Raw genomic sequence first — 26,965 nt, 5'->3', positions numbered from 1 at the left:
ATGCAGAAAGCTTTAACTTTTACCGGGTGCTTTTAGACATGCGTTTTCATGTGCATGATATTTAAAAAACCAAGTGGCAATGAATGTATCTATAGCAGCGTTGCCTGAAACGAGATGTTGGAAGGGTGGAGAAGAGCCCGTTACATGATCAGCAGGTGCGGGGAGAATAATTGCTGGGAACTGATCAAACAAGGAGGTAGGGGCAGTCGCTGAGCAGGGTGGTGCAAAGCGAAACGCCGCGCTCTATTCCATGGAAACATCCTCGGGGCATGGCCAGGAAAGGAGCAGGAAACAAAGAGGACTCTGAATAAATAAATTCTGTGAACTCTCTGTAAATGTCTCTCCCAAAGCACTGGAAACAAAACATTCACCTGGGAATTGTTGGGGTTTTTTTGCAGAACTGCTGTCTTTCCAAACATACTGTGCAATCTCTTTTTGCGTATGTGCAGAACACCTGTCACCTACACAGCTATCCTGCATTGCTCATTCTTCTATGCGAGTGCCTTACAGATCATACCAAAAGAACTATGCCTGAAGTTCTGAAACCACTGCAATAACCACACCATAAGCTGTCAAAATCCCTCTCAGCGTAATTCCCACCCGAGAGCTCTTTGGAGCTCTTTTCCTTCTCTTTCCAAGGCTCAGAGTCCATTCTGCGTTACATCAGCTGTGGAATACACAAAGGCTGGTGGGCGTAACTGCGTAGTCTGCTCACTGGTGTTGTCCAGGGCACTTCCCACCCCCAGCATCGCCCATGGTGGGCACAAAGCAGGTGGTCACCGATACAGCCATGGCACAACAGAGCTCTGTGTGTGTGTTGCACATAGTGTTCCTGACCAGCCAACATGATGGTCAACACCATTCCCCAGGGCTAGAAGGGGTCTGATCCTATCTTTTTGAAGCACTGCCAGTTTTCTGGTATGCCTGATCTCAGGAGTGATGGAAGAATCCCATGGGATGCAACAAGACATTGGTCCCTAGGAGTGGGCATTCCCTTCAATAAGGCATAAAATATTTTAAAAGGATCACTTAAAGAAGCCAACATGATTACCTCCCTTACTTCAAGGCATGAAATCCTCAAAGCACAATGTAACTTTACAAATATTCCTAGCTATGTTTTCAGGTGAAAACTTTTATTTTGAGCCACATTTCAATGGTCAGAGGAAAAGCAGAGATAAAGTCATCAGGACCTACCAGAAGCATGACACTCCTGCGCCTTTATTTTGAGTGGCCATTTCTCCAGGATAAATGCCATTATTAACACTTGCAGAAGAACTCTTATTCCACACATTTTGCCAAGTTTGACTCTTGCTTTAAAGAAGTGGATGCTTGGAGGAATTGAAAATTGTGATGAAATAAGGTCTTACTTAAGTCAAGTAAACGAACCCACTGAAAAGAGACGTAAGGGAACATAGAAGAGCAGCAACATACTACTGATACTAACCTTTTCCCACCCTTCAAACTTATCAATTTTTCCACGAGGGAAAATGCACACCTCTCTGGCACATGACTGTCACTTTATTCTGTAAACAGGAGCCCCTCTTTATGCCCTTTTTCAGTGACATAAAGTAAGTGCACATTTTACACCAGAGATATTGTATATCTGCTTGTTTACAAAACCTGTAAATTCAAAGGGTACTTAATATGTTTGAGATCTAAACACAATACTGAACTGCTCCGTTCTTCAGTGACCTTTGAGCATTTATTTGTGACCTCATTTTCAAGTATGTGTACAAATCTCATTCAAAGTCGTAATGATTTCCAAAGTTTTTGCTAACTATTGGGGTATAAAGTTACCAAGAAGTCTCACAAGGATCTGTGCTACTTAGGGAAAAGGGCTGAGTGGTAAAGATGTGGTTTCCTGAGTTAACTAAGCTGACAGAACAGCTTAATGCTGCCAAAAGGGTCTTACTGAGTTCCTTCCCGCATCTCTCCACCTCCTGACCCTGATAAGAAGCCACCACCCTCACTTTGTGCCAACTCCAGCACATGCTGCTGCAATACTGCTCTGGCTGCCCCATCTCAAAAGGAATACAATAGATGTGGCAAAAATTATCATATTTAATGGGATAGATTTGGTATGAGGAATGACTAGCAGTTTAGCCTGGAAATGAGACAATTCACAGGGGGTATGACAAAGGTGAATCCTGAATAGTGTGATGATGAACTGGGAATGGATTGTTCACCACTTACCGTCACCAAAGAGCTATATCGCAACTGAGTGAGGGTCGTGGGGAATGTGTTTAAAACAAACAAGAAAAAATACGCTTTCACATACCACACACATGAATTGTGGGGCCCTCTGCCACAAGAGATGATGAAGGTCAGGAGTATAAGCAGGCACAAAAATCAATTCGATAAATTAATGGAGAAAAGGTTCACCAAGGGCTACCTAACACAACAGCGTGGGTACAGCAAGATCCCTCTTGCACAGACTGGTAGATGCTGAGTACGCACATCAGAAGAAGGACTGTTTGTACTTGCTCCATTTCTCTACCCTGAGCATCCCCTACTCATCGCTCACAGTAAGATCGGAGCTGGACGGACTTTTAACCTGACCCAGCCTGGCTGTTCTCATGTTTTTAACCGGGCTGACCTTGCCTGGAGTGTGTTCGAGTCGAGTCACGCAATCAGCTCTGACAGCTGTGCTGTAGAGGTGGCGCAGCGGCTGGGAAAAGGAATAGCTGGTCACAGCTTGCTTTTCATTCATGTGGGCAAAGCTCAAGCCCCAATGACTGCTTCATATTGAATCGCCTGCCCTAAAATAAAAATACTAAGCAAATCACATATAGGCGGTTAAGTCCTGACAGAAGCAATACAAAAAGAAAGGGGAAGGGTGGATATGTATACATATATGTCAGAACAGGGTGGAGGCAATCCAGAAGATCTCAAATATAAAGTTAATACATTGCAAAAGTCATATTATTATAAATAAAATGTAAACGACCCATTTAAAAGAAAAATCATAGAGCTTGTAAATTTAAGAATGGCACGACTAAAAAGTATCTAACTATATTGTGGAAACCTGAATATCATTCTTAAGAGGGAGCAAAACCACACACAAGTGCTAGGGCTTTTGTGGCTGCCCTGCCCTTCACAGTGGGAGGGAGAAGCACCCAGAGCCCCGACGCTGCTTCTGTAACACCTGTGGAGAAGCTGCTGTCGTCCCTTCCTATCTCATCAATATGGTCAGATATTATCTTAATTAGCGCCTGTATTCAGAAGCACAAGGACCAGAGCCGTGCTCTTACTAATGGCGCTTTGCACGAATAACATTATAGAAATTGCTTTAGATATGAAGTTAAAGGAATTTGCTGGGTGATGCCATGGGGTGCAGCTGGGTACATGCACAGCAATGCAAGGTGTCTTGTTTGTGGATGGGATTAACAGCAGTTCAGAGCATCCACCTGACAGATTTTGATCTGTTCAGATGTACCTGTGTAGCTCCGCCACCAGCTAAAGCCTCCAGCCTTAGGCTATTTGCTGCTTTTTATCCTTGTTTTAGTTACCACCTCTAACACATAAGAGATGTCATGAGCCATGACAAGGAATTGAGATAAATGCCAAACCCTGTAAACCTTCAGATGAGAGGCTGCGTTTCTGTTACGTTTCAGCACATTTGTGGAAGCCATCAGTAACCAGCAAGGTATAAATAAAGCCAACAATTCTAATGCCAAGTGCTTACAATTAAAAAAAAAAAAAAAAGTTATCTTCTGCTCCACTTCCTTGCTTCCCCAAAACCTTTTAGCAAACCAAGGAAGACAGCATTTAATCTATTTATTCTAAGGTTAAGCAAGAACAATTTTAATGTTATTTTTATGAAGTGCACAGGCTCATTTTCCCCTCTTAGGTCACCTTTATCATGAGAGTTTTATTCTAATGAAATATAAATGTGCTTTCTAGTCAACAGTGTTACTGAGGTCCAGCAAAGCTTCAGGATCACAGACATTAATTTTACTATTTTTTTAGTTTCATTTGCAAAGACACTAAAAATGCTGAGCTCTCTCTGCATGAGGGCTCTCAAATACCTCTCTGTCAGCTTACACCTAGCTATTGGAGTGGGATACGTGCAGTACACATCCGAAATATGAAAACTGAGCCCTTTTCCACAGCATAGAAGTTTTTCATTTTTCAGGTTCTGCATTTTTCCTTCAGCCATCTGTCAGTTTTATGTGTTTCTGCTATTCTTCCACCCCACATTAAAAACAGAAGAACACCTCTTGGGGAAAGGCATTCTCCCCCACACGCTATTGACTTTTTATTTTCTGGTAGCCAACATTCAGATCAAGTCAGATCCTGTACTAGCAAGAATTTGATACTCTGCCCTACCTCCCAGCAGGCCCAGGTCTCTACCTTGGTTTTCAAAGCATTTTGTCAGTAGATACAGCGTCTAAATAACTGAAACAGCCATTCTGCCCCAAGAACTGAAATAGCTGTGATTGATTACCACTCCTCATATACATGTACTAGGTAGCAAACCCAAGCTTCATTTAAACAAAAATAAACTGTTTCACCCTGGTAACCAAAGGTGATGTTTCCTCCCTCCAAGAATAGCAAACCTTCCTAGTTGGACCCTCTTCACCTCTTGCAGAGGGTGTTTGTGGCTTGTATAGCACTTTCCATGCAATGTAACCCAGCAATTACAACAACAGTCTCAGACAAGTAATAGGAAAGCTTTAATCATCCAGTTTTTCTAGCACAATTAAATCACTGCGAAGTGCCTCTCTAAGGGCAGAGGTATATCCAGAAATTAAAGTAATTCAGGAACAAATTACACAGTCCTTGCATTAAGCAAAAATACTCTTTTTTTTGCTCTTACTGGTAGTGCTAACTGGCTATCTAGAGGAAATATTTTAAAACACTGTAATTTAAAAACCACCAAACAATCAAAAACTTCTGCACAACCGCTTTGGTTTTTGGGCTGCTGATCTCTAGGAAAAGTTTTGGCTAATGAACTGATTACCAACTGCAGGCAAGTTCCAGCCAGCAGAGTAAGACCGTGCCCGTCGCCCCCGCTCCCCACTCGTGGGGGAATCCCAGGGCAGATGAGCCAGGTGCCCACGCTGTTCACACCAGCCTGGAAGCCACCCAGGGCAGCTGGCCCAATAGCCATGTTCCACTCTTTTCATGCCAAAATAAACTCTTTGTCTGACATTGGTTGGTTTATTTCCTGGAATTACATGGAGTCTTGGGAGAGGGTTAGGAGAACAGTATCTTCAAAAGATACTGTGGCTTCTAGCTCCAGAGGTACTTTCTCTGAAATATGCTTCGCTTCACCAGGCACAGCATACCATAGCTTGATTGCTAACAGTAACTGCTACGCTGTGAATTTAACCATCAGCAATAAAATAAAAAAAAGCGTAATCAACCACCCTAATTTACTCTGCTCCTACTGTAGCAAAGGCATTAACTTAAATTAGACCTTACAGTTATGCCTGATCATGTAGTCGTTTTTTACAGTCGTCCAAGATGAGGCATAAAGAAATGCAAATTTCAACAACAAGCATGCACTAGTTAAATTGACTAAAGAGGTATCTTTTGTTCAGATCTAAACTGATATTTTAAGTGTTTACCTTAATGTATTAGGAAAGGCTGGTCAGCACTTCAGAGCTCTATAGGCAGCTTTTTTTTATTTAAGGCTGTGATTTTTAACAAAATATTTCTACGTACTCAGTGCGAGTTGCTACTACACTAATAGAAAGGAGACTCCAAGAGCTATACTCCTTTCCCATTTTCATCTCCTGCAGCTTATTCCTAATCCAACCCCATCCCATTTTCTACTGACACAACCGTTTACGTAGCCACCCACCGACAGGAAATGAGAGGCTAATTCAGGTTAAAATCAACTCTTTTGGGGAATGGAGTTTTTATTTATTGCCAGTAGCAGTAGTAATATTTGCCAACGCAACTGCCGAGAAGTAAGGAAAGAGATTTCTTAGAACAGTATAACCAAGTAAAAAGGTAAATGGCACCATACTCTCAGCCATTTTACAGCAAAACTAAAGGTTTCCTTGAGCCCTTCCTTAAAATAGCCTGTTTTTCTCTGCACCGAACCAGAGCAGAAGCATTTCCGTGTTCAGCCATTATAATTCAGGTGGGACTGGGGTGATACCAGGTAAGGGCAAGCAGCTGAGGGGTGTTAACACCATAAACTACTACAGCAGTTTCAGAAGCAAAGCTATTACACAGAAGCAATTTAGGTCCGAATTCACACTTACATTTGTGTTTACTTTCTGCAGGCTTACATTTACAGATGACTGTGGATATAACCTATGGGTACCTCTATTTCCAGACAAAAATGTATCAAACTGTGTCTAGAATAATTTTGTAATACTTCACATTTTCACAAGGAAATATCTGCAGATATGTCAGCCACATCTTCTCGGTGCCTCCAGGTTAAGATATCCTGTTGTGTGCAGTGCGTGTGTCGTGTGTAATAAATTTTTTGCTGTACTTGTAAGCCGCAGCTAGACGGTAGACAGATACAGATATTATGGCACAATATTATTAACAGGTGAGAAAATAGCTCAAAAAGTGCAAGATTTGTGGTCTCAATTTCTAGCAAAATCACTGAAGATCACAAGAGATGCTCAGTGAAAAAGACCTCCATGGCTGTATAGTCAGGTCCGACCAAGTAGGTTTTGTTAGTTCCCATGCGGTGGCCGGCAAACACAGCTCCCGCGCTTCCGCTCCAGCTCAGCAATGCAGATAGATACCCTCTGAAAGTGGCTGTGCTACCAAACCCCGACGGAGCTGAGATGGCCACATATTTCACTGCCTCTGCACTCTATCACCAGAATTTGCTGTAAATGCTTATACTATCAAACACTTTCAATTATCCACTTACATTTCCTCTTCTACTGCCCTGATAACAGAGACTTGCCTCTACAGCCATACAGATGTATAGCCAAGTCTTCAGGAAATAACACCTTCATGGATGAACTTGTCCTTTTGTTTTAGCATATAGAGATACACCTGACTGGGCAGGTAAAACACAGTGAAGATGGCATGATATACTGGGCCATAAAAGAAAATATAGGAAAATTCTCAGCTTATTTGTCTTAAATGTAAGTCAAATAAAGACATAAGCTTCTTTTATAAAGTGCAAGCCCAGAGAAAATAGTGATTTTGGCCAGAAAAAGACCCACGTTCATTTTATCAGCTAGGTCATTAGATGTGACGAGCTAGGGGAAGCAAAGCTTGACAGTAATTGCATTGTGCTATATACACAGATTCTCCAACGAGAGAGGAATGAGGTCCGCTATCTTTGCTTCCCCATGTTAATAAGACAGCAATGACAATCCAAGTGCTTCAATAAATGACAAAAGGGATCAGTGTTACAAAACCCCCTCTGAAGCCCAGCCTGACTCACCTGACTTCCTGGCTTTCAAGGCAATGACAGCAGCCAGTTCCCTCTGTACCTACAATACCAGGAAAAGAAAGAATGGTTATAGTTGCTGGCACAGTCAAACAAAACAAAATGCAACACTGGTAAGATATCGGCTATTGATCCTTTGGAGCAGACAACTGCACATGGAATTATGCAGGTACTTGGTTCTGAAACTACAGCCAATTTTCCTAGCAAATCTATTTCCTTTTCAGCTGGGAGTTCTATGACAACTTTTTTTTTTTTTTAAACTTTAATTTCATGTAACTACTGCACATTCCTTAGGGAGTGGGCAATTCAGTAGCCCAACCTGTAATTTATTTGCACAGCATATCTCTTTTCACAAGCACTCACCTGAAGCATCTTCCTTTCCTTGTTAAATGTTTGTTTTGCCTCTGCTGAGCACACTGTAATGCTGGATTTATTGTGTGACTCCAGGATAAGAAAGTTCTCCATGCTGAGGTCCGGCTGAGGTTCACGTATATAATTGACATGCGCTTTACGGAGCTTTCAGGAGGGAACAACCTCTCCTAATAGCACGGCTGAGCATTTCAGAAACAAAATTTAACTTGAGATGAATGTGCAGAGGTATGAACCACCTGATTTCCAGATTGACAGGCTATCTCGCCAGCCTGTGATGAAACAGCCCTGCCATGCTAGCCAGTTCCCTTCCTCATTCTTCATATTTTCCCTAGCATCTCTACACAACCAGCTACTGTCCCTTTAGCCAGCTCGACTCTACATCCACTTCTCTCCACAGGTCTGTTCCTTTTTCTATCAGTAAAATTCTGTATTGTGCATTGTTTTTATGCTTCATACTTCCTTACTGCCATCGTCTGTCCCATTGCAGCTGCTTCAAGTGCCCTCCACTTGACCTAGAGCACCCTAGACACTCTCTCCTGCATAAACCTCAGCTCTTCCCTTCCTTTGCCCCATCTGAGCTCTCAGACTCTTCTGCACACCTCCCAGCTTCTTCCAATTTCCCTCATTTTCCCAAGACGGTCTGTCTTTAGTATTAAAAAAAAATAATTATGGGACATTCCAACTATTTTTCTAGGGATTGTCTTCCCTCTCTGTACAAAGTCTCTAGCAGTGCATACTAGCCATCTTGTCTAACAGACCTATGCAAAGCTCAAGGCTATTCTGCAGTGGGAGTTTTGACATCCAGTTTCTGAGAGCATGTGAAATTTAAAACATCATTCACAAGACATGTGGTATGATCAGAATAAGGCACAAAACCTGTGAAGGATCCCCAAAGCAATACAATTACTAACAACTGTCAACATCCTGCTCTCACTATTCTGAAGAAAAGTTTGAAAACAAGAATAATTAACATTATATGGGTCTGAGCAGAAAGGCAGACAAAATCACCCAGGACATTTCAGTACAATGGTAACTCCAGGATCCACCGATCAGATACTCAGCAGCCACCCAGCAGTATGCAGTCATACCAGAGGCCACATCCTTCCTCTGTTTGCATCCTTCCTTCCCTTGTGGCAAAGGACCAGGGAACTTTTTTTGCTGTCCTTGCAAGGTACAAGGATCTTTTCTACTCCTGGCTGCTGCCCCACTGAGAGGGACAGGGTTTTCTGCCACTCCAAGCAGGAAAATATGAAGGCAGTGCCACGGTTTTCTTAAATGTCGTCCTGTTTCCAGCACAATTGTGCAAGCTGGCAGTATTACCTTCCCTTCCTTCCTTCCTGTACACTCATTCCCATGTCTGGAGAACTGTTAATCATGGTCAATGTAACCATAAACTGCAAGTAAGATGGGAAAGAACAGTTCTTCTGTGGAAAAACAATTTGCGTGCTTGCTTACTTTACAGCAATTAATATACACTAGCAATAATACATACAAGCTATCCAAAGTTAGAGTGGGATTTTCAATAAAAGCCCAAATTGTTTCCGAGTAACAACACCACGACTTTTTGTGGCTACCCTGCTCAGGCCCTCTCCCTTCACTAAACTCAGCAGGAGGTACCAACGTCGATGTCCCGATCCCGGTCTATTCTCACAGGTTACTGACAGTAAGAAACAGTGCACTGATCTCTCATCTTTATCTTTTAGCATTTAATAGACACGTTATCTCAAGATTAGCCTTAGGAGATGCTACAATCTGCAACAGTTGTAAACATACCAATTAACCCAATCAAACAATTGAAAAATGCAAATTTCTTCATGAGTGTAAAGAAAAAACCATCTTCTCAGAAGAAAAAGCAGCGTTGTGGCATCCTGCAGTTATACTTGCAGTATTACTTTTCCTTATAAGGTGGCACTTTTCAAGTTTGAAAGACAGTGCTAATATCATAGGCAGTAAAAAGGCTGTTTTTCTGTCTTTTGTCTATCTTATGCAAAATATCTCATTGTTTGCTGTGTGCCAGGAATGCAGCCGGTGTGTTACTTAACCTGAGCAAAACCCTTCAGTTAAAGCAGGAGAAAAAACTGTTCTTCTAGTCTTAGTCTTAATATTAAGCAAACGTTCCTTCATCAAAGGGTTTCATCCCGACAGTCTGATCTCCCTCTCATAGGGCACGCTCACATCACAAAGAACTGGTACTGCTGAGCATCCTGCTGGATTTGCCTGGTGTCCCTAGGTTTCGTAATCTATATGCTTTTGTCTATTTTAGTGTAAATGCACTTGACATCTCCGCTGGACATGCAATTCCTATGCATCATTACACTAATGGAAATCCATGTGCAACGTTCATTCCTCATTGCACACATGCTACACATTATCATACTTCTTTCTAATAGGATTTCAGTTACTGCCCGTTTGACAAAATCGATAGTTGCACATCACATTGAAGATAATAATGTGGACTCAAAGTAAAATACACATTCAAAAAAGAGCTATGCCCACCATAATAAATTGAGATATTAAATACAAAAAATAGGGTTTATACATATAGGTTGTCGCTACAAAGCTAACACTATCTACATAGTATCCCATTTTGAGTCGCATTGAAGATGTCAAAACTGATCCAGTTTAAAGGCCAGCTTACTGCACAGTATTTACAGAAATATTATGAAAGTCTGAAAGAGAACATTTTGAGTGTGCTGTTGGCATGTTACCACATCTTAATCAGTTTTCTTTTTGCAATATGAAAAAGCGAGAGTGTGCATACAGAGTGGTACCCACGTGTACTTCTGCCTGACTAAATACAAATGGCATATTTATATGGTGAATCTTCTCATCTTCAAAGGACAGAGGCAGAGATTATTCAAAAGTAAATGACAACTACTGTTCTTCTCTTATCCATGAATCAGCTCATTTTATCACAGAAGACACAGTTGTGCATCTAGTAGACAGTGCTCTACCACCTCTGCTTTTTTCCCCTCTCTTTTTTCTGCCTATAGTAGTCTTTTGTGAAACAGTATTCTGGATGTCGGTGTGCCAAATAGGACTTCAGATCTAGAGACAAAACGGCAATGCTTACAGAATCTCAAAATGAAATCCTGCAACAGTAAGCTCTAACCAGCAGGGTTTTGAAAGAGTCTAGTTCACATTTTTGCATCTCAAGTAATGATAGTTTCATGGACTTTAAATAAAAGTAGTATTGGCTCACGTCTTAAAGTACCAGAAAACTGTATTTCCCAGATACACTGCATTCATATTCTCATATTCTCTTCCGTCCCATCACGAGGTAAGGTAAGAGCTTTGCAGTGGAAACACTCACAGCCATCCCACTGTGCTCTGGGTTTAGCAGACAAGACATTGAATATGAAGCTGTTCTTTGGGAGATGACATGGAATACATGACAGCTCTGGAATGCTTCTTTAAACCCAGGAGTAGTCACTGCATTTTCTTAAAAATTCGTGATGAAAAAAATTATCCAATGCAAATGCATTTCAAATGGCACTTTGCACTTGCACAAATGCTTGCATGTCAGCTGCATTTACAATTTAAGTTTGATGGTGTTGTCAGTGCCTCATTGTAATGGGGCATATGATATAAGCGTGTAATTTGATAGGCTCCGTTCAGTTATCTTGACTGACTCTGCTTCTTCCATTGTAGAATAAAGCACATAGAAAAAGCATGACCCCCAACAAGTTAGTTTCTTACCTTTTGTATCTGACTGTACTCTTAAAAGACATGTATTTCATACATTATGGACAAATTAAGACAATAAGAAACCTCTGCAGTTTTTTCCCCACTGCCCTTCTGACTTGGCATCATTCACCGCAGCTATTGCTATTATCTTTTCCAGTCTCCATAACAATTGTTTAAAACCAAGAGTGCATTTCTCTAACTAATCAGTTCTAGACTAGCTGAATCATCCAAAAAAAAAATAATCACAGATTCTGCAGTGAATGTGAAAAGTGGAACTCTACAAGAAACAACACCTGGTAACAAAAAGCAGTAGGGAATAAGTAATAAGAGCAAGGCCAACAAAGAAAGTCAGGCTACAGTAAAGAAAAAGAGGTAGAGAGAGGAATTCACCAAACTTGTACAGATGCCGCTATGTCCGTGCTAATCACTCTATAAGCCCTTCATAGAGAGTGCATACCTTACCAATGGAGCCTAAGGTATGACAGTTTTTCCCTACAGTAGACTTTAAAAACAACTCATTTATTCAGCATCCTACAAGTGCCTATTTCTGGTCCCTGACTGTAAGGAGCACCTGGGGAAGCCAGCTCAGATGTAGATGCCTGCCATATGGCCACTTATATTTAGGTGAGGTGAGTTCAACCCTCTGCAACAGCAATAGCTTTTACAGAGTTACAGAAATACATAATTAGACCTTACGTGCATGCATGCTTACAGTTTCTCCTGTGCTTTCAGATGCTAAAACAGTGAGTTATATTTTAGGCACATGGATTCCTACAATGGTGCTTGGGCTGGATCTTCACAATCAGTTTCGGTTTGAAAATTTGGAAATTTAATCCCCCAAAGAAGAAAAGCTGACACAGAAGCATCCTTCTGACCTGACACAGAATGTTTTATTCCATTACATGAAAAGCAAAAAAAAGCAGAAGAGATTGCGGTACTATGAACACTAATAAGATTTGAAGCTCCAAACCTAGCAATGTACAAAAAAGTCAACTCTGATCTCTGACTGCTTTATTGTTGGAGTAAGTATGGCTGGAAGTAAGGTTTTTGGTTTGTTTTCACTTTTGAAACACTGGTCTGAAGAGTATTGTGAACAGGATTCTGAATTATGAATTCTTCAATGAAGACTGGTTTGATTCTGTGCAAAATATGTAAACATTCAGTGAGCCAAAAAAGCAAGACAGTGTGAACACATTTCCAGTCGTGGCTAATACCTTCACTTTTGGTTTCCAGCTCCTGCTCACAGGACTCTCTTTCCCTACAAATTCTGAAGCTGGCAGCAAAAAGAAAAAAAAGGAGAACCTGTATCCTGGTGAGTCCAGCCCTCTGCTGAGTGGTGCAAGCTGAGGGTTGAAATTGCCTTGGGACACGTAAAGGTTCTCCATACACTCATAGTGAGTACTTTAGATCCCAGTCTACAGTATGGAGCAAAAGCAGTATTCTGGAGGGGTAAGATGGAGAAGTTCATATACAGAGGGTAGTATTTGGAGGATTCTCTCTGGTCTTATGGTTTTCCCCAGGGTTAGACTAGAAAATTGTTCTAGAGAGCCTGCACAGTTTTGTGGAAAATCAGAAAATGCAGGAGAAAAGATCAGTCTTTTTGATGCCACCATGGCAATAGATGGGTCTCAGGCCATCTGGAGATGCAACTGCCTAATTTTTCTTTAGCTAGTTAGCTACAGCAAGACAATGGTTCATTTAAAAACATCTGTCCGTGTGCCCTGCTGCTGGAATCACTCATGATGTAGTTCAAAGGTTTGACCTTGCAAGCTAGACGTGAAGCACTCTGAACTCACTGGCAATTACTCACATGTTTAAAGATATGTATTTTACTCAAGTGTATCCAGTACAATTAGATCCCGTTCTTAAAGTCAGAAAGTCACTTTACTTTGTTCATAGAATCATAGAACCGTTTGGGTTGGAAGGGACCTTAAAGATCATCCAGTTCCAACCCCCTGCCATGGGCAGGGACACCTCCCACTAGACCAGGCTGCTCAAAGCCCCATCCAGCCTGGCCTTGAACACTTCCAGGGATGGGGCATCCACAGCTTCTCTGGACGACCTGAGTTATTGAGTGCTTCCCTTTTTTAACTGATGAAAAAACATTATTCATCTATTTTTGAGGGACACTGGCAATGTTTTATAGAGTTGGTAGTTTCATGGGCTTTTGAAAAGATCTTACTTTGCAAAAAGTATTTTGTGTTTTTCTATTTTTTCTCTCTATGGAACTAAAAATTGAGGATATTGAGGTTCTGAGTTCTTTCATTTTCAGTTAGGAAAAAAAGGTAGAGGAAGCAAGGACTTTGAATACAGAGAAAATTAAAAACAAAAAACAATTTTGAAACACTAAATTTTCTCAATGTCAATTATTTTTGCATAAGGTTGAGCATACAGAACCACTGGCTTTACAAACACATTACAAAATGTCTTTTGTAAAGACATCTGTCTTTACAAAATACAGCCACAAATTCTCCTTCCCTTCCATATTTCAGAAATTTCAGGACAGTACTTTATTCATTTTACTTAAAATAGCTCTTATTCTCATGCCTTTTTCATGACAACTTCACCCTGCTTGGTTGACTTTCATCCTGTACTTTATCACGTACCCAAAACAGAACTGGCACTAATTCTGTGTTTTGCTGATACCATCATTTAGGGGTGATGTTTGCAGAACCATACAGTCACAGAATGGTTGAGGTAGGAAGGCACCTCTGGAGGTCACCTGATCCAAACCCCTGCTCAAAAGCAGGGTCAGGTAGAGCAGGTTGCTCAGGACTATGTCCAACTGAGTTCTGAACATCTCTAAGGATGGAGACTCCACTTAAGTCTCTGGGTAACCTGTTCTACTGTTTGATCACCCTCATGGTAGATAATTTTTTTTCTTATGTTTAAGTAGAATTTCTTGAATTTCAGTTTGTGCCACTGCTTCTTGTCCTGTCACAAGATGTCACTGAGAAGAGCCTGGCTCTGTCTTCTTTATTCCCTTCCATCAGGTATTTATACACATTGGTAAGATCCTCCCATAGCCTTCTCTGTTCTCCAAGCTCAACTCCCAGTTCTCTCAGCCTCTACTTGTAAGTCAAATACTCTACTCCCCTGGGTGTCTTCATGGTCATTCGCATACACTCCAGTATGTCCACGTGTCTCTTGTACTAGGAATTCAGAACTGGACCCAACACTGCAGATGTGTCACACCAGTGTGGAGTAGAGGGGAATGATCGATCACCTCCCTTAGCCTGAGGGTAACTAATGCAGCCCGGGAAGCAGTTGGCTTTCTTTGCCGCAAGGGCACATTTCTGACTCATGTTCGACGTGCTGTTCACCAGAAAAAATCACCATGATCCTCCAAATTGGTATCTCCTGGGCCATGAATAGCATGGATTACAGGAGAGCAGGCTGCAGCTGTCCTTGCTAGGTCTGATTTTAATAGCTTTGGAATTGCACTCTAAGACCTCAGTAACGTTTCCTCCTTTCAGAGACAAAAAAGTAGTTTGCATTACAAACACCTGCTCACTAAAACTAAGTCTTTAATTTGAAAGGATCCAAAACATGACAATATTTCAAACACGATCAGTACAAACTTTGATGCAGTGACCTTACCGCAGAAGTGAGACGAGCAAGAATTTCAGCATTGGTTTCTGCCGTATCTTCTATTTTCTGATCAGGCCTTAAAAAAATAAAAATAAGATTTTATGATTTCTTTCATTTTGTTTCAATATCTTTTGATTCCTGGAAAGCAAGGGAACTGTGTACCCACAGGCACTAATGTAAAAGAGCTTTTGAGATTCCACATCAAAATGATGACTGCAACATGACAATAATTAATTGTGTCAGTAACGACAGAGTACACCCTTTGTCCCTTGCTGTCAAGAACTCTTGTGATTGGACTAGTGTAAAACGGTGAGAGAATTCTTCGGCTATAAAAATATGATGAAGAACTGAAGAATGCAGGACCCTCTTAGCTCAGAGTTTATTGGAATGCATATTTTGCTCTGCTAAAAACATACTCCATCAACAGAGCAAAGACTTTTCCATCTGCCCACCACCCAGCTTTGGTAAGGTGTGGAGGAACACCATGGAACGCAAGATCACATAGATAAAAGCAGACAACATCAAAATCATTATGTGACACATGAAGCTTGATATTTAAAAAAAAAAAAATAATATGTGATAATGAAAAGAATACATGTAAGAAGCCAAAAATTAGCAAATTAAAGCAACAGCTGAGAACACTATTAGGTTCCCTTGACAGTTACTCACAAGACAGACTTAGTGTGTCTTTGTCGACGTGGGGCAGTGGAGGAAGAACCCTGCTAGAAACTGTCACAGAAGTCTGGCCCACGTGGGAAAAGCTACGCAAAAGCTGCTGTGGACAGCATGGGATAGGACTGTGTTTTTCTTTAAAACAGTCTAATTCCCATCACTAAAACATCTGCGAGCCTTTTGGAAGGTTTATCAACAATCAGAAGAAACATACCAATATGACAGGGTTATTACTATGGGAAGAAGAAAAAGAAAATGCCCTTGAGTCTTTACTTTTCATGGTATTCACGAAGTGTGGCATGCCAGCAGATACACAAAACTGCAGCTGCTGTAATAAACATAAATCCCAGGTATTAGCAGAAGCTTCTATCTTTGACTAAATAATTTAATTGCTCATATGCTCTGATGTCTTTAGGGAGAGAGCTGACAACATGTCTGGAATATGTAGCTGGTATATTGTGGTTCTTACATCCCATGTCCAAAAATTTCTTTCCCTGATTAAAAAATTAAGGTCAGAAAGCACAGGATGACACGTGCATTCATTTTGGGGCAAGCATATCCAGACCAAAATGGTAATTCAGATCAGAAATAACTATTTTCACAACAGCCTTTCTATTAAAAGAAAAGTGTGATTTAACATTTTAAGTGTTACAAACAGCCCAAAAGAAATAAATGAATGCAGTTTCATTTACAAAGACCGATTCAGTCTTTCTCTTTATAATTTGTAATAAGATTAAAATAACTGACCTCTTTAGATGCCTGTGTTTCCCTACACATCTGATCCCTTCTGATCTCTCAGAACCAGGCTAGGACCTGCTTCTTCTAAATTGAAGGCAAAAGATAGCAGCTCAGTAGACACAGCCACAGACGCAATCTATAAACCCAGAACAGCATATTGCACAGCTATTTCCATATTGGGCATTTATCACTTCATCCTCTATTTAAAAATACTCCCAGTATTCATCTGCATATGGGCATCGAATACTTCTGAAACGATTAATATACTAAAAATTACAGTCAGCTCTCCAGAATCAGAGAGGAAGGGTATTCTGATACCCAGGCTAATGGAAAAATGGATACTGAGGAGCAGAAACAGGACAGATAACATCCTATTTTTTTATTATTTTTTTTTTTCAAAAGGGGCCAGCCAAGGCCTAGGAGGGTTGGTACCAAACAGGAGCTACAAAGCCCAGGCAAATGAGCCTAATGCCTATAGAGGTCGGTGGCCTGTGGGCTCAGTAGTGTGTTAAGCACAGCGAGATGCAGGAATGCTTGCCCTAGATCTGCATGCAGGAAAGTCAGGTCCAGCACAATTATTACTGTACGCCACGTGAAAGCAACTGCAGTGCTTCCCAACCCACTGATGGAGGAAGCAATTCGGATACACGCATGGTCCTGTGCCTGGAGCTCAACTGTGCAATGTAAAGCCACAACATATGTCTCTACGTTGGCTTTACAACCCACTTACGACACCATTAAAAGACCCACAGATACCTGAGACCTGTTTGCATTCAGCAAAAGCTTTCCAGAAACTCTACAAGGCAGTAACTAAGTGAATATCCCACCCTAGGTATTTACATCAAAACCAAATTACTTTTAAAAATGATTACTTTTCTAAAATTAATAAAATGTAAATTATTTCAGGACAGAAGATACAGAATGTTGTGTAACACTTCTGAAAATAAAGTAACAAGCAATCTGAGATAAAGAAAAAAAAAATCCCCAGTTAACATCTCTTCAAATAATTAAAACAAATATTATGGGATACATTTCAATAGTCTAAGGCACCCAGTGCAGTCTTGAAATGTTCACTGAGTCTACCAGTGGTTCTGGGAATTAGGTGTTGTTATAAACACCCCCATTTACAAAGAAGGAAATAGAAGCACATAAAGATTAAACACCTGATACAAAGCCGCTGCAGTCACTGGAAAAGAATTCAGGAGGCATTGGATGAGAGCCTAAGCGATTGCACAAGGTTGTAAGGAAGCCCATGGCACAGCTTTCAATACAGATCTTTTGTTCCCAGGCTATTGCAATATTCACTTCTTTTCCACTCAAGTAGAATTGGCTGTGATTAACATAGGGTGTTTAATGACCCCAAGAGGCCTCTGCATCAGTCCCATCTCATCTGACAACATTAACAGGGTCTCACATGGAATACACACGGAATAAACGTAACATTAGCCTTCAGTTTAGTGTGAGCTGCTAAAAATCTGCTATGTCCTGTCTTGTTTTCCATGGTAGATTACCACCATTGTTATGTTTAATGTGGGAATTTGTCAAGGTCAAAAGGCAACAGGGAGTACTTATTCTGGAACTACAAGCACGTCTCAGGCTTCAGAACACTATTTTAATTGTAGAACGTACTATAGTATTATTTGGTAACACTGCTAATACCGCCCAGAAACAAATAGAAATCCTTCAAAAATCTGTACAGCAAGTCAAGACTGGGCCATGTTTATTTAATAGGGTTTCCAGAAGAGCTGCTGAAGGGAGTCCCCAGAGCTCCTACTGCCTACTTCAGGTCTACAGGCTGCTTCTTGGAGAGCAGATCCATGGTAGTCCACAGAGACCCACTAATGCACTCAGCAGTCCTGCTGCCCACCAGCTGCGGGGAGACAGAGCTCATCTGGCTCCCAGGACCACCAGGAGATGTCCAACATTGCCTTCTGGTGCACAAGCAGGTGGTCGCTTCTGATTTCATCAAAAGCAGGGAATCTAATTAATAAGGTAAGAATTTCTCTGTCCCTATGTACATACAGAATCAATGCCGTCAATACAGATTATGAGAAAAACTAAAGGTAGAAAAATTAATATAAGAATATTAAATTACAAGGAAGACTTTGCTATCTAATGGTATGCAAAACAGCATATATGGTTGAGAAAAGACAAACACTCACTGCAAGGAAGAGTTTTTAGAATTGCCCTCTTTCTTCATGAAAAAGAGTAACCTGGTCAGATAACTTTCAAAAACACCTCATCAACTCTATTCCTGTTCAGATTGTGTTTTAGCAGTGTACTATTTGCATCAAGCATGGAGGGTTTTGAACCTGGAAAAGCCTCTTTTCCCTTTAATATCACACTCCCTCAAGAGTATACTGTTATTTAAAATTCAGTTCCTTCAATACATATTTTTTTAGAAAGCGCCCTCACAATCTGACAGGTAAAGCCTCCAGAAAATAATTCTTCAGTGACAATGTTCCCAAAAGGAATCCAACTTCAACTAAAATTTGAATAATGTGAGCAGGAAGGAGCTGGAAATGTACATTAATGAATAATTGTTCAGTTCATGTGACAGGGATCATCTTCCACCAGGAATGACAGTTGCACTGGAAGGATAAAACTGCAAAGCAGACTGTAAAATAGTGTTACTCTCGGGCCAGAGTCAGCATACAGGACACATTTTTAACTCGAGCCTAAAAAGTCTTCAATGCATTTTCCTACTCAGCATCCTTCACATAACACATCAATATGACCTATCTGCTCTATCTTTTTGATTCAAAGCCTTTGTACGAGTAGTCATGAACCATGAAAAATGGCCTAATTTGCAGTGATAATGAGGAAAACCCCAATTGCCACTGAAATCAAGATGAAATCGCCCTGATATTTAAAGGACAGCCAAACTGCTTAGCACCAGAGTAGGCTGGAAGACAAGAATTTCTATTTGCAAAAATATTCAAAGATTTTCTCCCATATGAGTCATCTGCTTAGACGATCATATTCAGTCCCCCTGCTCTAGCCAATCTGGGGTCCTTGTCACTTGGCTACAGTCACTCAAGCTGACCAAACAAATGCATTTTCAAGGGACTCCCTGCTCCAGAACTGCCAATTTGTGGTTGGTGAGGGCAGTCAGCAACAGGGGAGGATATCAACTTTCTGCCCTGACCCATGCAGAGAAATTACTGAGATATTTTTCTACCAGCTGAACATGTCTGAATTTAAGAAGCTGGGCTTGAGACAGCTTACAGGGACTTTGGGCTTTGTGCTCCTTTCAAGTATATACATTGGACATTTATTTGAGAGAATGTATTTTTAAAATCTAATATGTAGGGAAGAAAGTAGTTACAGAAGAAAAGTTTTGTCTTTGACATCAAAGAGACTAAATCCTAGTACTGGCAGAGTAATGGTTCTCCACAGTATCAGGTTTGAGGATTCATCATACAAGGGACAAAGGAAGAATTTAACCCAGCTTGTCCATCCAGGCCAGCTCCTGCAGATTTGCTAAGGCATGAGGGGCCACAAGCCTCCAGACCTCTCACTGACACCTTTTTCCTATATTTTGGCCTCTCACTGTGGCACAAGTAACTATGGTTTCCTTCTAGCTGCAGTAAAGAGACAACATTTAGAGTGCAGCTGTATCAGCACAGAGGGTATGATAATATCCAATAGTCAGATGAAAAAGGAGACATAGGAAGTGAAACTCTTAAAAGGCATATTCTGAAAAAGGAATAATAATGTGAGGCTACAGAGCTCTGGCAAAGGTGCAGTAGCAAACTAAAATCACATGACTGTAGGTACCACATTTCTACCCATCCTCTCTATCCATCTGACAGCTGAGCCTGACACAGAACAAGGGCATCTGATCTGCTCATCAATCAGCTCCACACCATGCCTGCTGCCAAATTTGTGCCAAGCCTCCAAATGTAAAAGGATAACAAAAAATAATAAAGCCATTTGCCCAGGTAAGATAGCAAGCTAGAGTCAGCAAGCTAGTGCACAAGAACTACAATATGCCAAAACCCCCAAGTCGAGTGCCTTCATTTATCTACCCACACTGACTTCCACAGATGAAAAGCTCACCTCTACAAAGTTTGTCAACCCTGAAAAGAAAGCTGGCTCATTTGCACAGTAGTTTGGGGGTAAACAGTGTCATTATAAGCCAGCCACTTACAAAGGAGTCAGCAAAAGTTGCAAACAGCTGTATACACACACTTACAGATTACACATGTCAATCCTGGGAGGAGACAACGGCAGTAGTTGAAGTAGGAGCTTTACTCCATTCTTCCATGTTTCTTCTTTCTCAAATTCACAGAAAAGGTAGGTACATTCATCCGCTGAGAACTGGTAGAAAGCATGACTGTCTTGAAAATAGAGTTGTCTGTCCACTGTTAGGAGAAATAACATTAGATAGCCTTTAAACCTTTACCACATAAAGGTTCTGTGTCCCCACCACGTTCTGTATTGAGCTTGGCTTTAATGCTGAGGTGCACCAGCACATAGGTCTAAAGGATCGCAAACTCTGCATAAAAGCAATCCTGCCTTGTATTAACCCAGTGCAATCAAACAGGACAACCACAAAACCTCAATTTGAAGAACTCCAGGCTCCTGTAATTCAAGCATTAAGACTGATGAGTATTTAATCAATTTTGGAATCAGGTCAGAATTAGGGGATAAAAACCTTCCACTTGTCAGATTTCTGAGCCTCGATTTCCATTGGCTTCTAATCTGTTCTCACTAATGGCCAAGCACTGGAAGACAAAGTTCAATAATGGGGATGCAGCCCATCATTACCCCAGCTTCTCCTCAAATCTGTCATTCATCTCAGTGGCCAATCCGGCCCTAAACCACGACACAGGGCTATTGGATTTGTAGACTAGACCTGGGTAAAATGACACGCCAGTAAAACAGCTGTCATCTTCCCTGGCATAACCGGGATTGAACTGGGATCGAAGGACAGGGTCCAATGCCAAAACCTCAGGCTCTTGCTGGGAGAGTCATTCAGCCCTTGTTGAGGCTGCATGATCAGACATACTGTTGGTGTAGTTGGAGCAGAAGAAAACCTTTAAGTATACTGTCAGCACACATAAGCAGAAATCTTCCATAATACCTCACTTTTTTGCAAGGAGGAAAGTTAAGTGTCTAGCACAGACTCCAGGGCCGGGTGAGTTGAGCTACCTAAGCAGTCCCACCTACAAAGTAAAGTCCATCAGATTTCAACAACCGCATTAGCTGGACCAAACCCCTAAATTTGGTGGGGAAGGTGGGGGCATCCGGTTAGAACCTGGCATGACCACTGTCTCAAGGAGCTGAATCCTCTCTCAATTGTAATCTAAAACTATGAAAAACAGAGAGAGGAATGGAAAATCACTAATAGCTAAGAGAAGTCATCTGGCAAAGCCATGATCTGCAGTGACTAAACAGCTGCTGTCTTGTGAGAAACCTAAAAGGGCTTGAGGAGAAAAAAAAAATAGGCTGGAACTGCCTGCAACTTGGCGATAGGCAATTACATTTACAAAAGCAAAAAGAAGGAAATTGCCTAAAAAAAGAGAGACTCATCTTTGGTATTTATGAAATGAAAGGTCACAGAGGTGAGCCTACAGAAGAGATAGTAAAATAAACAATTGTCAAGGAAAATGGATCTATCAGCTCTTCTTTTTTCTTTCCCTCCTTCCTCTCCCATCAAAAATGTGAGTCTTATCCTATGCAGGAGAAACTGATAGCCTTCCTCACACTAGAAATACTATCAAGACTGACCTGATAATATAATGCCCATATCCAGGAGAAGCTGCCACACTCCAACGGCTGTAGATCTGCACTTAACAAAAGGGCACTGCTCCAAAAGCCAGTCTACCAGTTCTGATCCAACACAGCTTCTCCTGAAAATCAGCAAAACGTCACTTCTTACATTACAGTAATGTTAAAATGCTCTTTTATAATAAAATGCTATTTTTTAAAGCTATTAAAAGTGAATCCTTTTGTTCAGCAGGGTAAAACCTTTGTCTCAATTACTAATTTTTGTAATTCCATTCATTTCAAGGGAATAAATTACTCTGGCAAGTCTCAGGGGATGCCTCTAGTTACAATAAGGGAACTCGCGTTAGGTGAGTGAGTTCCCTTACATACTTAATTCATGTGGCACACTTTACAATATGTAATATTTTTATCAATTTCTGCTGCCTACAGACAGTCATCCAAAGATGTATAAGAGCTAAATAAAATCCAGCTTTTAGCCTCAGGATTTTATTTCCTTTCTGAGCACAAGCATAAGCAATACAGCTACACAATATACGTGTAAGACCTTGAGTGTTGCTCTGCGACGTACTTCATCTTTCACATTATTGGTAAACTTATCTTTCTAAATCATAAAAAAAAAGAAGTTGTGACTTTTTTGAAATATCGATATGAATGAATGGTGCTATAATAAAGACCCACACATTTCAGCATAATTGAAAATAGGAGGAAGCATTTATGCTGTAATGCAACACAAATGGAAAACCACTTCATTACAGAAATATTCCATAAATTACACGCAAAAAGTCACTATGTAACTAAATCTTAGGAATCCAATTAATCTCTTTTACAACTCATATAACTTCAGACCAGAGTTGAATTTAATACTCTTTCTTTTCAAGAAAATAACTGCCAAACACAATTGTATATGAAGTCATAAGCAATTAAATTAACGGACACACAATCAGGCCACTGCTGCTTTCTGACAACCGACAAAGGAACATAAGAAAAGATATTAAAATACATGAGATTTTAAAGACTTTTTTTAGAAAATATTTTTGATTCTTAGTAACACACACAAAATCTCACTCTTGGAATTTACTCTCTTGTCGAATCAGGGCATAGACAAATGCAATTAAAACCCATCCAGTTGATTAAAATGAATGATCTCAGGTTACCTGCAAATGCCAGTAAGGTACACCCTGTCTTTAATCAGGTCAGACGCTTGTAGAGTAAAAATATTCCTGAGAGCTCTCCCAGCACAGGAAGGACTTTCTCCATAAATCTGAATGAAAAGAGAAATTGAAAACTGTGACAAACAGGGATTTATTTCTCCTGTATTAAATTGTCCTGCCACTGTCGGCTCCCTCCTTCTGAGCAATGCCTTCTCCCCAGCTAACCAACAAGCAAGCAGCCAAAGCCTCATAGGAAACGCACCCCAACTTCTGCCATACCCAGCTGTATCGTGGGTTGCAAATGCCCCCACGAGCTGGACTACTTTTATTTTTGCTGCCTTAGAAAAGCAGAGGTTTTAGTATTCGTAAGCTTTACCTTTGAACAACCGACAAGTTCAAGTGAAAACAAGTGTTATTCTAGCAAAGCAAAAAAACTTTATTAACCATTGCAAAACCACACAAACACAGTTAAAATTAAATATTATTCCATGTGTATTTGAGTTAAATTATTTCATAGAAGCCTAATAAACATTGAAACACCATATCATAGGTTCTTCTTTTTGTTCAGAAACTTTGGAAGTATCCTATGATAGCTATGGGTCAGCTAATCCATGCCTTCCCAGGAGGATGTGGTCTTGCAGAACGGACACACCTCTGACTTCCCCTACACCTAATTTCTACCTTACACCTCAAGGCTGCAGATGTGTCTGTCAAAACAGGACCCAAATCCATCTTCTATAAAACCATGTTCCGCCTGGACTCTGTATAGCACTCCTTACTGAATTTAACTCAAGTTTCTTTAAATGGTGATGTTTCCTTACCGTCCCCGCAAAACACATCAGTAACACAAATAACTAACTTGAAAGAAAAACAATGACGCAGTTTCAACTTTTTGTTGTTGTTTCCTATGTTTAGGAATCTTTCACGGAAATATAAAATAATCCTGAGACAGTAAAGTCTTGTGACATGCAAAAAAAGAGCTCTCAAATAGTACAAAAGTAAGCTAAATGGTGGCAATCGTTTAGACAGCTGGGAAGTGAGTGCACATCGGAATTCACAGCAATTCAGTTTGCAAATTCACTAATAGAAGTAGACGATTTCTAACACACACAAATTATAACTTGCTAACTGTATTTAACTGCAGGCCACATTCACAAATGTCTTCAAAGCTATGATTAAGAGGTTGAACCAAAGCAAAAAGATTCCTAATACATTGTTTGATGAAATAGAATTAAAAAGAAACTTGACAAGTACCTTGTTTGAAGGAGTTTCCAAATAGGGATTTGAAATTCTTCTGGACAGGGTCTGTAAGACAGTTTTGTAGAGTTTTAGTTTTGTTCTGTTTCTTGGATGGAAAAAAAATAGCAGCAATCTAGGTCTTTTAGCTATTGAAATCTAAATAAAAAGAATTTATCAAATCATCTGAGCAGTCTAACTGAAGTCTCCAAATATTTATTTTTTTCACATCAAGAAAAAGGTTCGGTAAACACAGTTCTGTATTGTTTACTACATTTATTCTTGATCTGGAAAAGATGAGCAATGAGGTGGTAAAGTCTGTAGACAACACACAGTTATTTGCGTCAGGAAAGACCAGAAATGACAGTGAAGAATGTCCAAGATAAATCTAAAAAAAGTTAGGTGAAAAGACAGTATCATGATGAGCTCAACATTAACAGCAGCATGTATTAGCGGGAGAAAATGTAGCTACACGTGCTCTAATATTTCTTAACGCAAATTTTATCAATTCAGTAAAGACACCTCAAGGTCACAGAACACTTCTCAAGGAAGACCACTCTTCTACATAAAATTCTTAACTGTAGTTAAATAAAATATTAGGATAAATGAGGAATAAAATGGTGACCAGCGGGGAGGTAACATTCCTGTTATATGTTGATCAGCATTTTCTCTGCCGTGCCATATGCTGCACTGGTAACAGCATCTCAAAAAATGGACGCTACAGTGTTAGATGGGATTCAGACAATAATAGTAGTAGGAATAATAAAGGGTTGGGATAAATTTTAATATGAGAAGAGACAGAAAAGACTGTGACTTTGTTCAGAGAGATTACAGGAGACATAATGCAATTACACAAAATAATGAAATGGCACAGAGAGAAGACTTTCTGTGCTCTGTTTTATGTAGCAGGAGAATAACCGATCACTCAATGAAATTAGAGAGGATTCCTATTTGAGGAGATGATAGAAAGGAAAATGACACATAACTTCACAGCAAGGAAATGCAAATGCCAAAACCTTACCGCTGATTAATACAGATTGGGGATTTAAAGTTATAAAATTAACAGTGAACCAGAACTCTGGAAGGCAAACAGAGACAGGATAAACACCTCTACGAGAGTCAGGTTTCCCCACCTTTACTCACCGTGATACTTCCATATCTTGCCAGTGTTAAAAGACAAGATATTGTCTACTCTGATGCTTACTGGCAACTTCGATCTTACTACACACCACACAAGACACAAATAAACATTGCGTAAAAGAAGTCTGGAAGTGGAACAGAAGACATTGTGCAGGTGCACTGGCAGCACAATGGGAGGATTGTGTGGTGCTCCCTCACGTTATTCCAACTTGTAAGCAGCATAATTAATTCCTCACTTTGAGAAGGTTCCAATTCTCACTTGGTACATTGTAATCACAAAAAAAATCATCCTTCACACCCTGTAAGAATTACAGAATCCATATTTCAGTAACACCACCTGCTTTTTTCCTCTCTATGTTCTTGTTACTGTATTTTTAGAAAGAGAATGGAAGTGACAAGGAACCACAGAAGCATCTAACGCTGTTTACCCTTCCACGCTCATCACAAATGTTAGTTCCACACGTAACAGTAGCTCCATATGGAAATACTATAACATAAAAGCTTAATTCCCCTCCCCTGTATCCAAGAAAGATGCCATAAGAGTGCGACATTGCCTCAGATCCCACTTACTCTTCCTAGCCGGCTTGTCATTAGCACCTCGGCTCTGCAGCAGCCTTACATACCACCACTTTACTTGGTTTCTGTCCAAGTCTTTCATTCAACAAGCCTCACTCACTGCAGCAGCACGGTCGAAATGTATACATTGATTTCCCCCCTCCCCGCTCTATTCCCAGGCTGGCGCTAACGACATTATCATCAGCAAGCTAATTCCAGTGATGCCAGTGGTTACTACAGCCCCGGGCATTGCACTGGCCCGGTCCCCAGCATTCAGAGGCCTGCTGAGCCTCAGACAGGGAAAACACTGCTACTGCAGGGTGCAGTTACACAACAGCATGAGACCAAACTCATCAAAAAGGACAAATTTGGTGGCCTTTTACAACGGGGTTACAGCATTGTTGGATAAGGGAAGAGCGACTGACATCACCTACCTGGACTTGTGCAAAGCATTTCATACTGTCCCATGCGCATCCTTGTCTCTGAAATAGAGAGACATGGATTTGACGGGTGGACTGCTTGTTGGATAAAAAATTGGCTGGATGGCCACACTCAAAGAGTTGCTGTCAACAGCCTGATGTCAGGGTGGAGACCAGTGAGGAGTGCTGTCCCTCAGGGGTCCAGGACCAGTATTATTTAACATCCTTGTTGGGGAGGTCATCCTCCCCCTCTACCTTGCCCTGGTGAGGCCACATCTGGAGTACTGTGT

The 26,965-nt window shown here is 40.7% G+C and overlaps 1 protein-coding gene across 2 annotated transcripts in view; it reads right to left on the bottom strand.

Moving 5' to 3' along the window:
* Positions 1 to 26,965, bottom strand: part of RAPGEF5 (Rap guanine nucleotide exchange factor 5) — a 163,749-nt gene that overhangs the window by 108,423 nt on the left and 28,361 nt on the right. For both annotated transcript variants that reach the window (XM_054191163.1, XM_054191164.1), the window contains exons 2-7: positions 24,580 to 24,630; positions 23,329 to 23,435; positions 22,175 to 22,296; positions 20,637 to 20,805; positions 15,038 to 15,104; positions 7,373 to 7,421 (exon numbers count right to left, since the gene is read on the bottom strand). In XM_054191163.1, coding sequence (XP_054047138.1) covers positions 7,373 to 7,421; positions 15,038 to 15,104; positions 20,637 to 20,805; positions 22,175 to 22,296; positions 23,329 to 23,435; positions 24,580 to 24,630 — 565 coding nt within the window. The remainder of the gene's footprint in view (positions 1 to 7,372; positions 7,422 to 15,037; positions 15,105 to 20,636; positions 20,806 to 22,174; positions 22,297 to 23,328; positions 23,436 to 24,579; positions 24,631 to 26,965) is intronic.

Source organism: Rissa tridactyla, chromosome 2 (assembly GCF_028500815.1).
Source record: "Rissa tridactyla isolate bRisTri1 chromosome 2, bRisTri1.patW.cur.20221130, whole genome shotgun sequence".
Classification (NCBI taxonomy): Eukaryota; Metazoa; Chordata; class Aves; order Charadriiformes; family Laridae; genus Rissa; species Rissa tridactyla.
The sequence above is the reverse complement of the archived record's forward strand: the minus strand, read 5'-3'. Positions and strand labels throughout refer to the sequence as shown.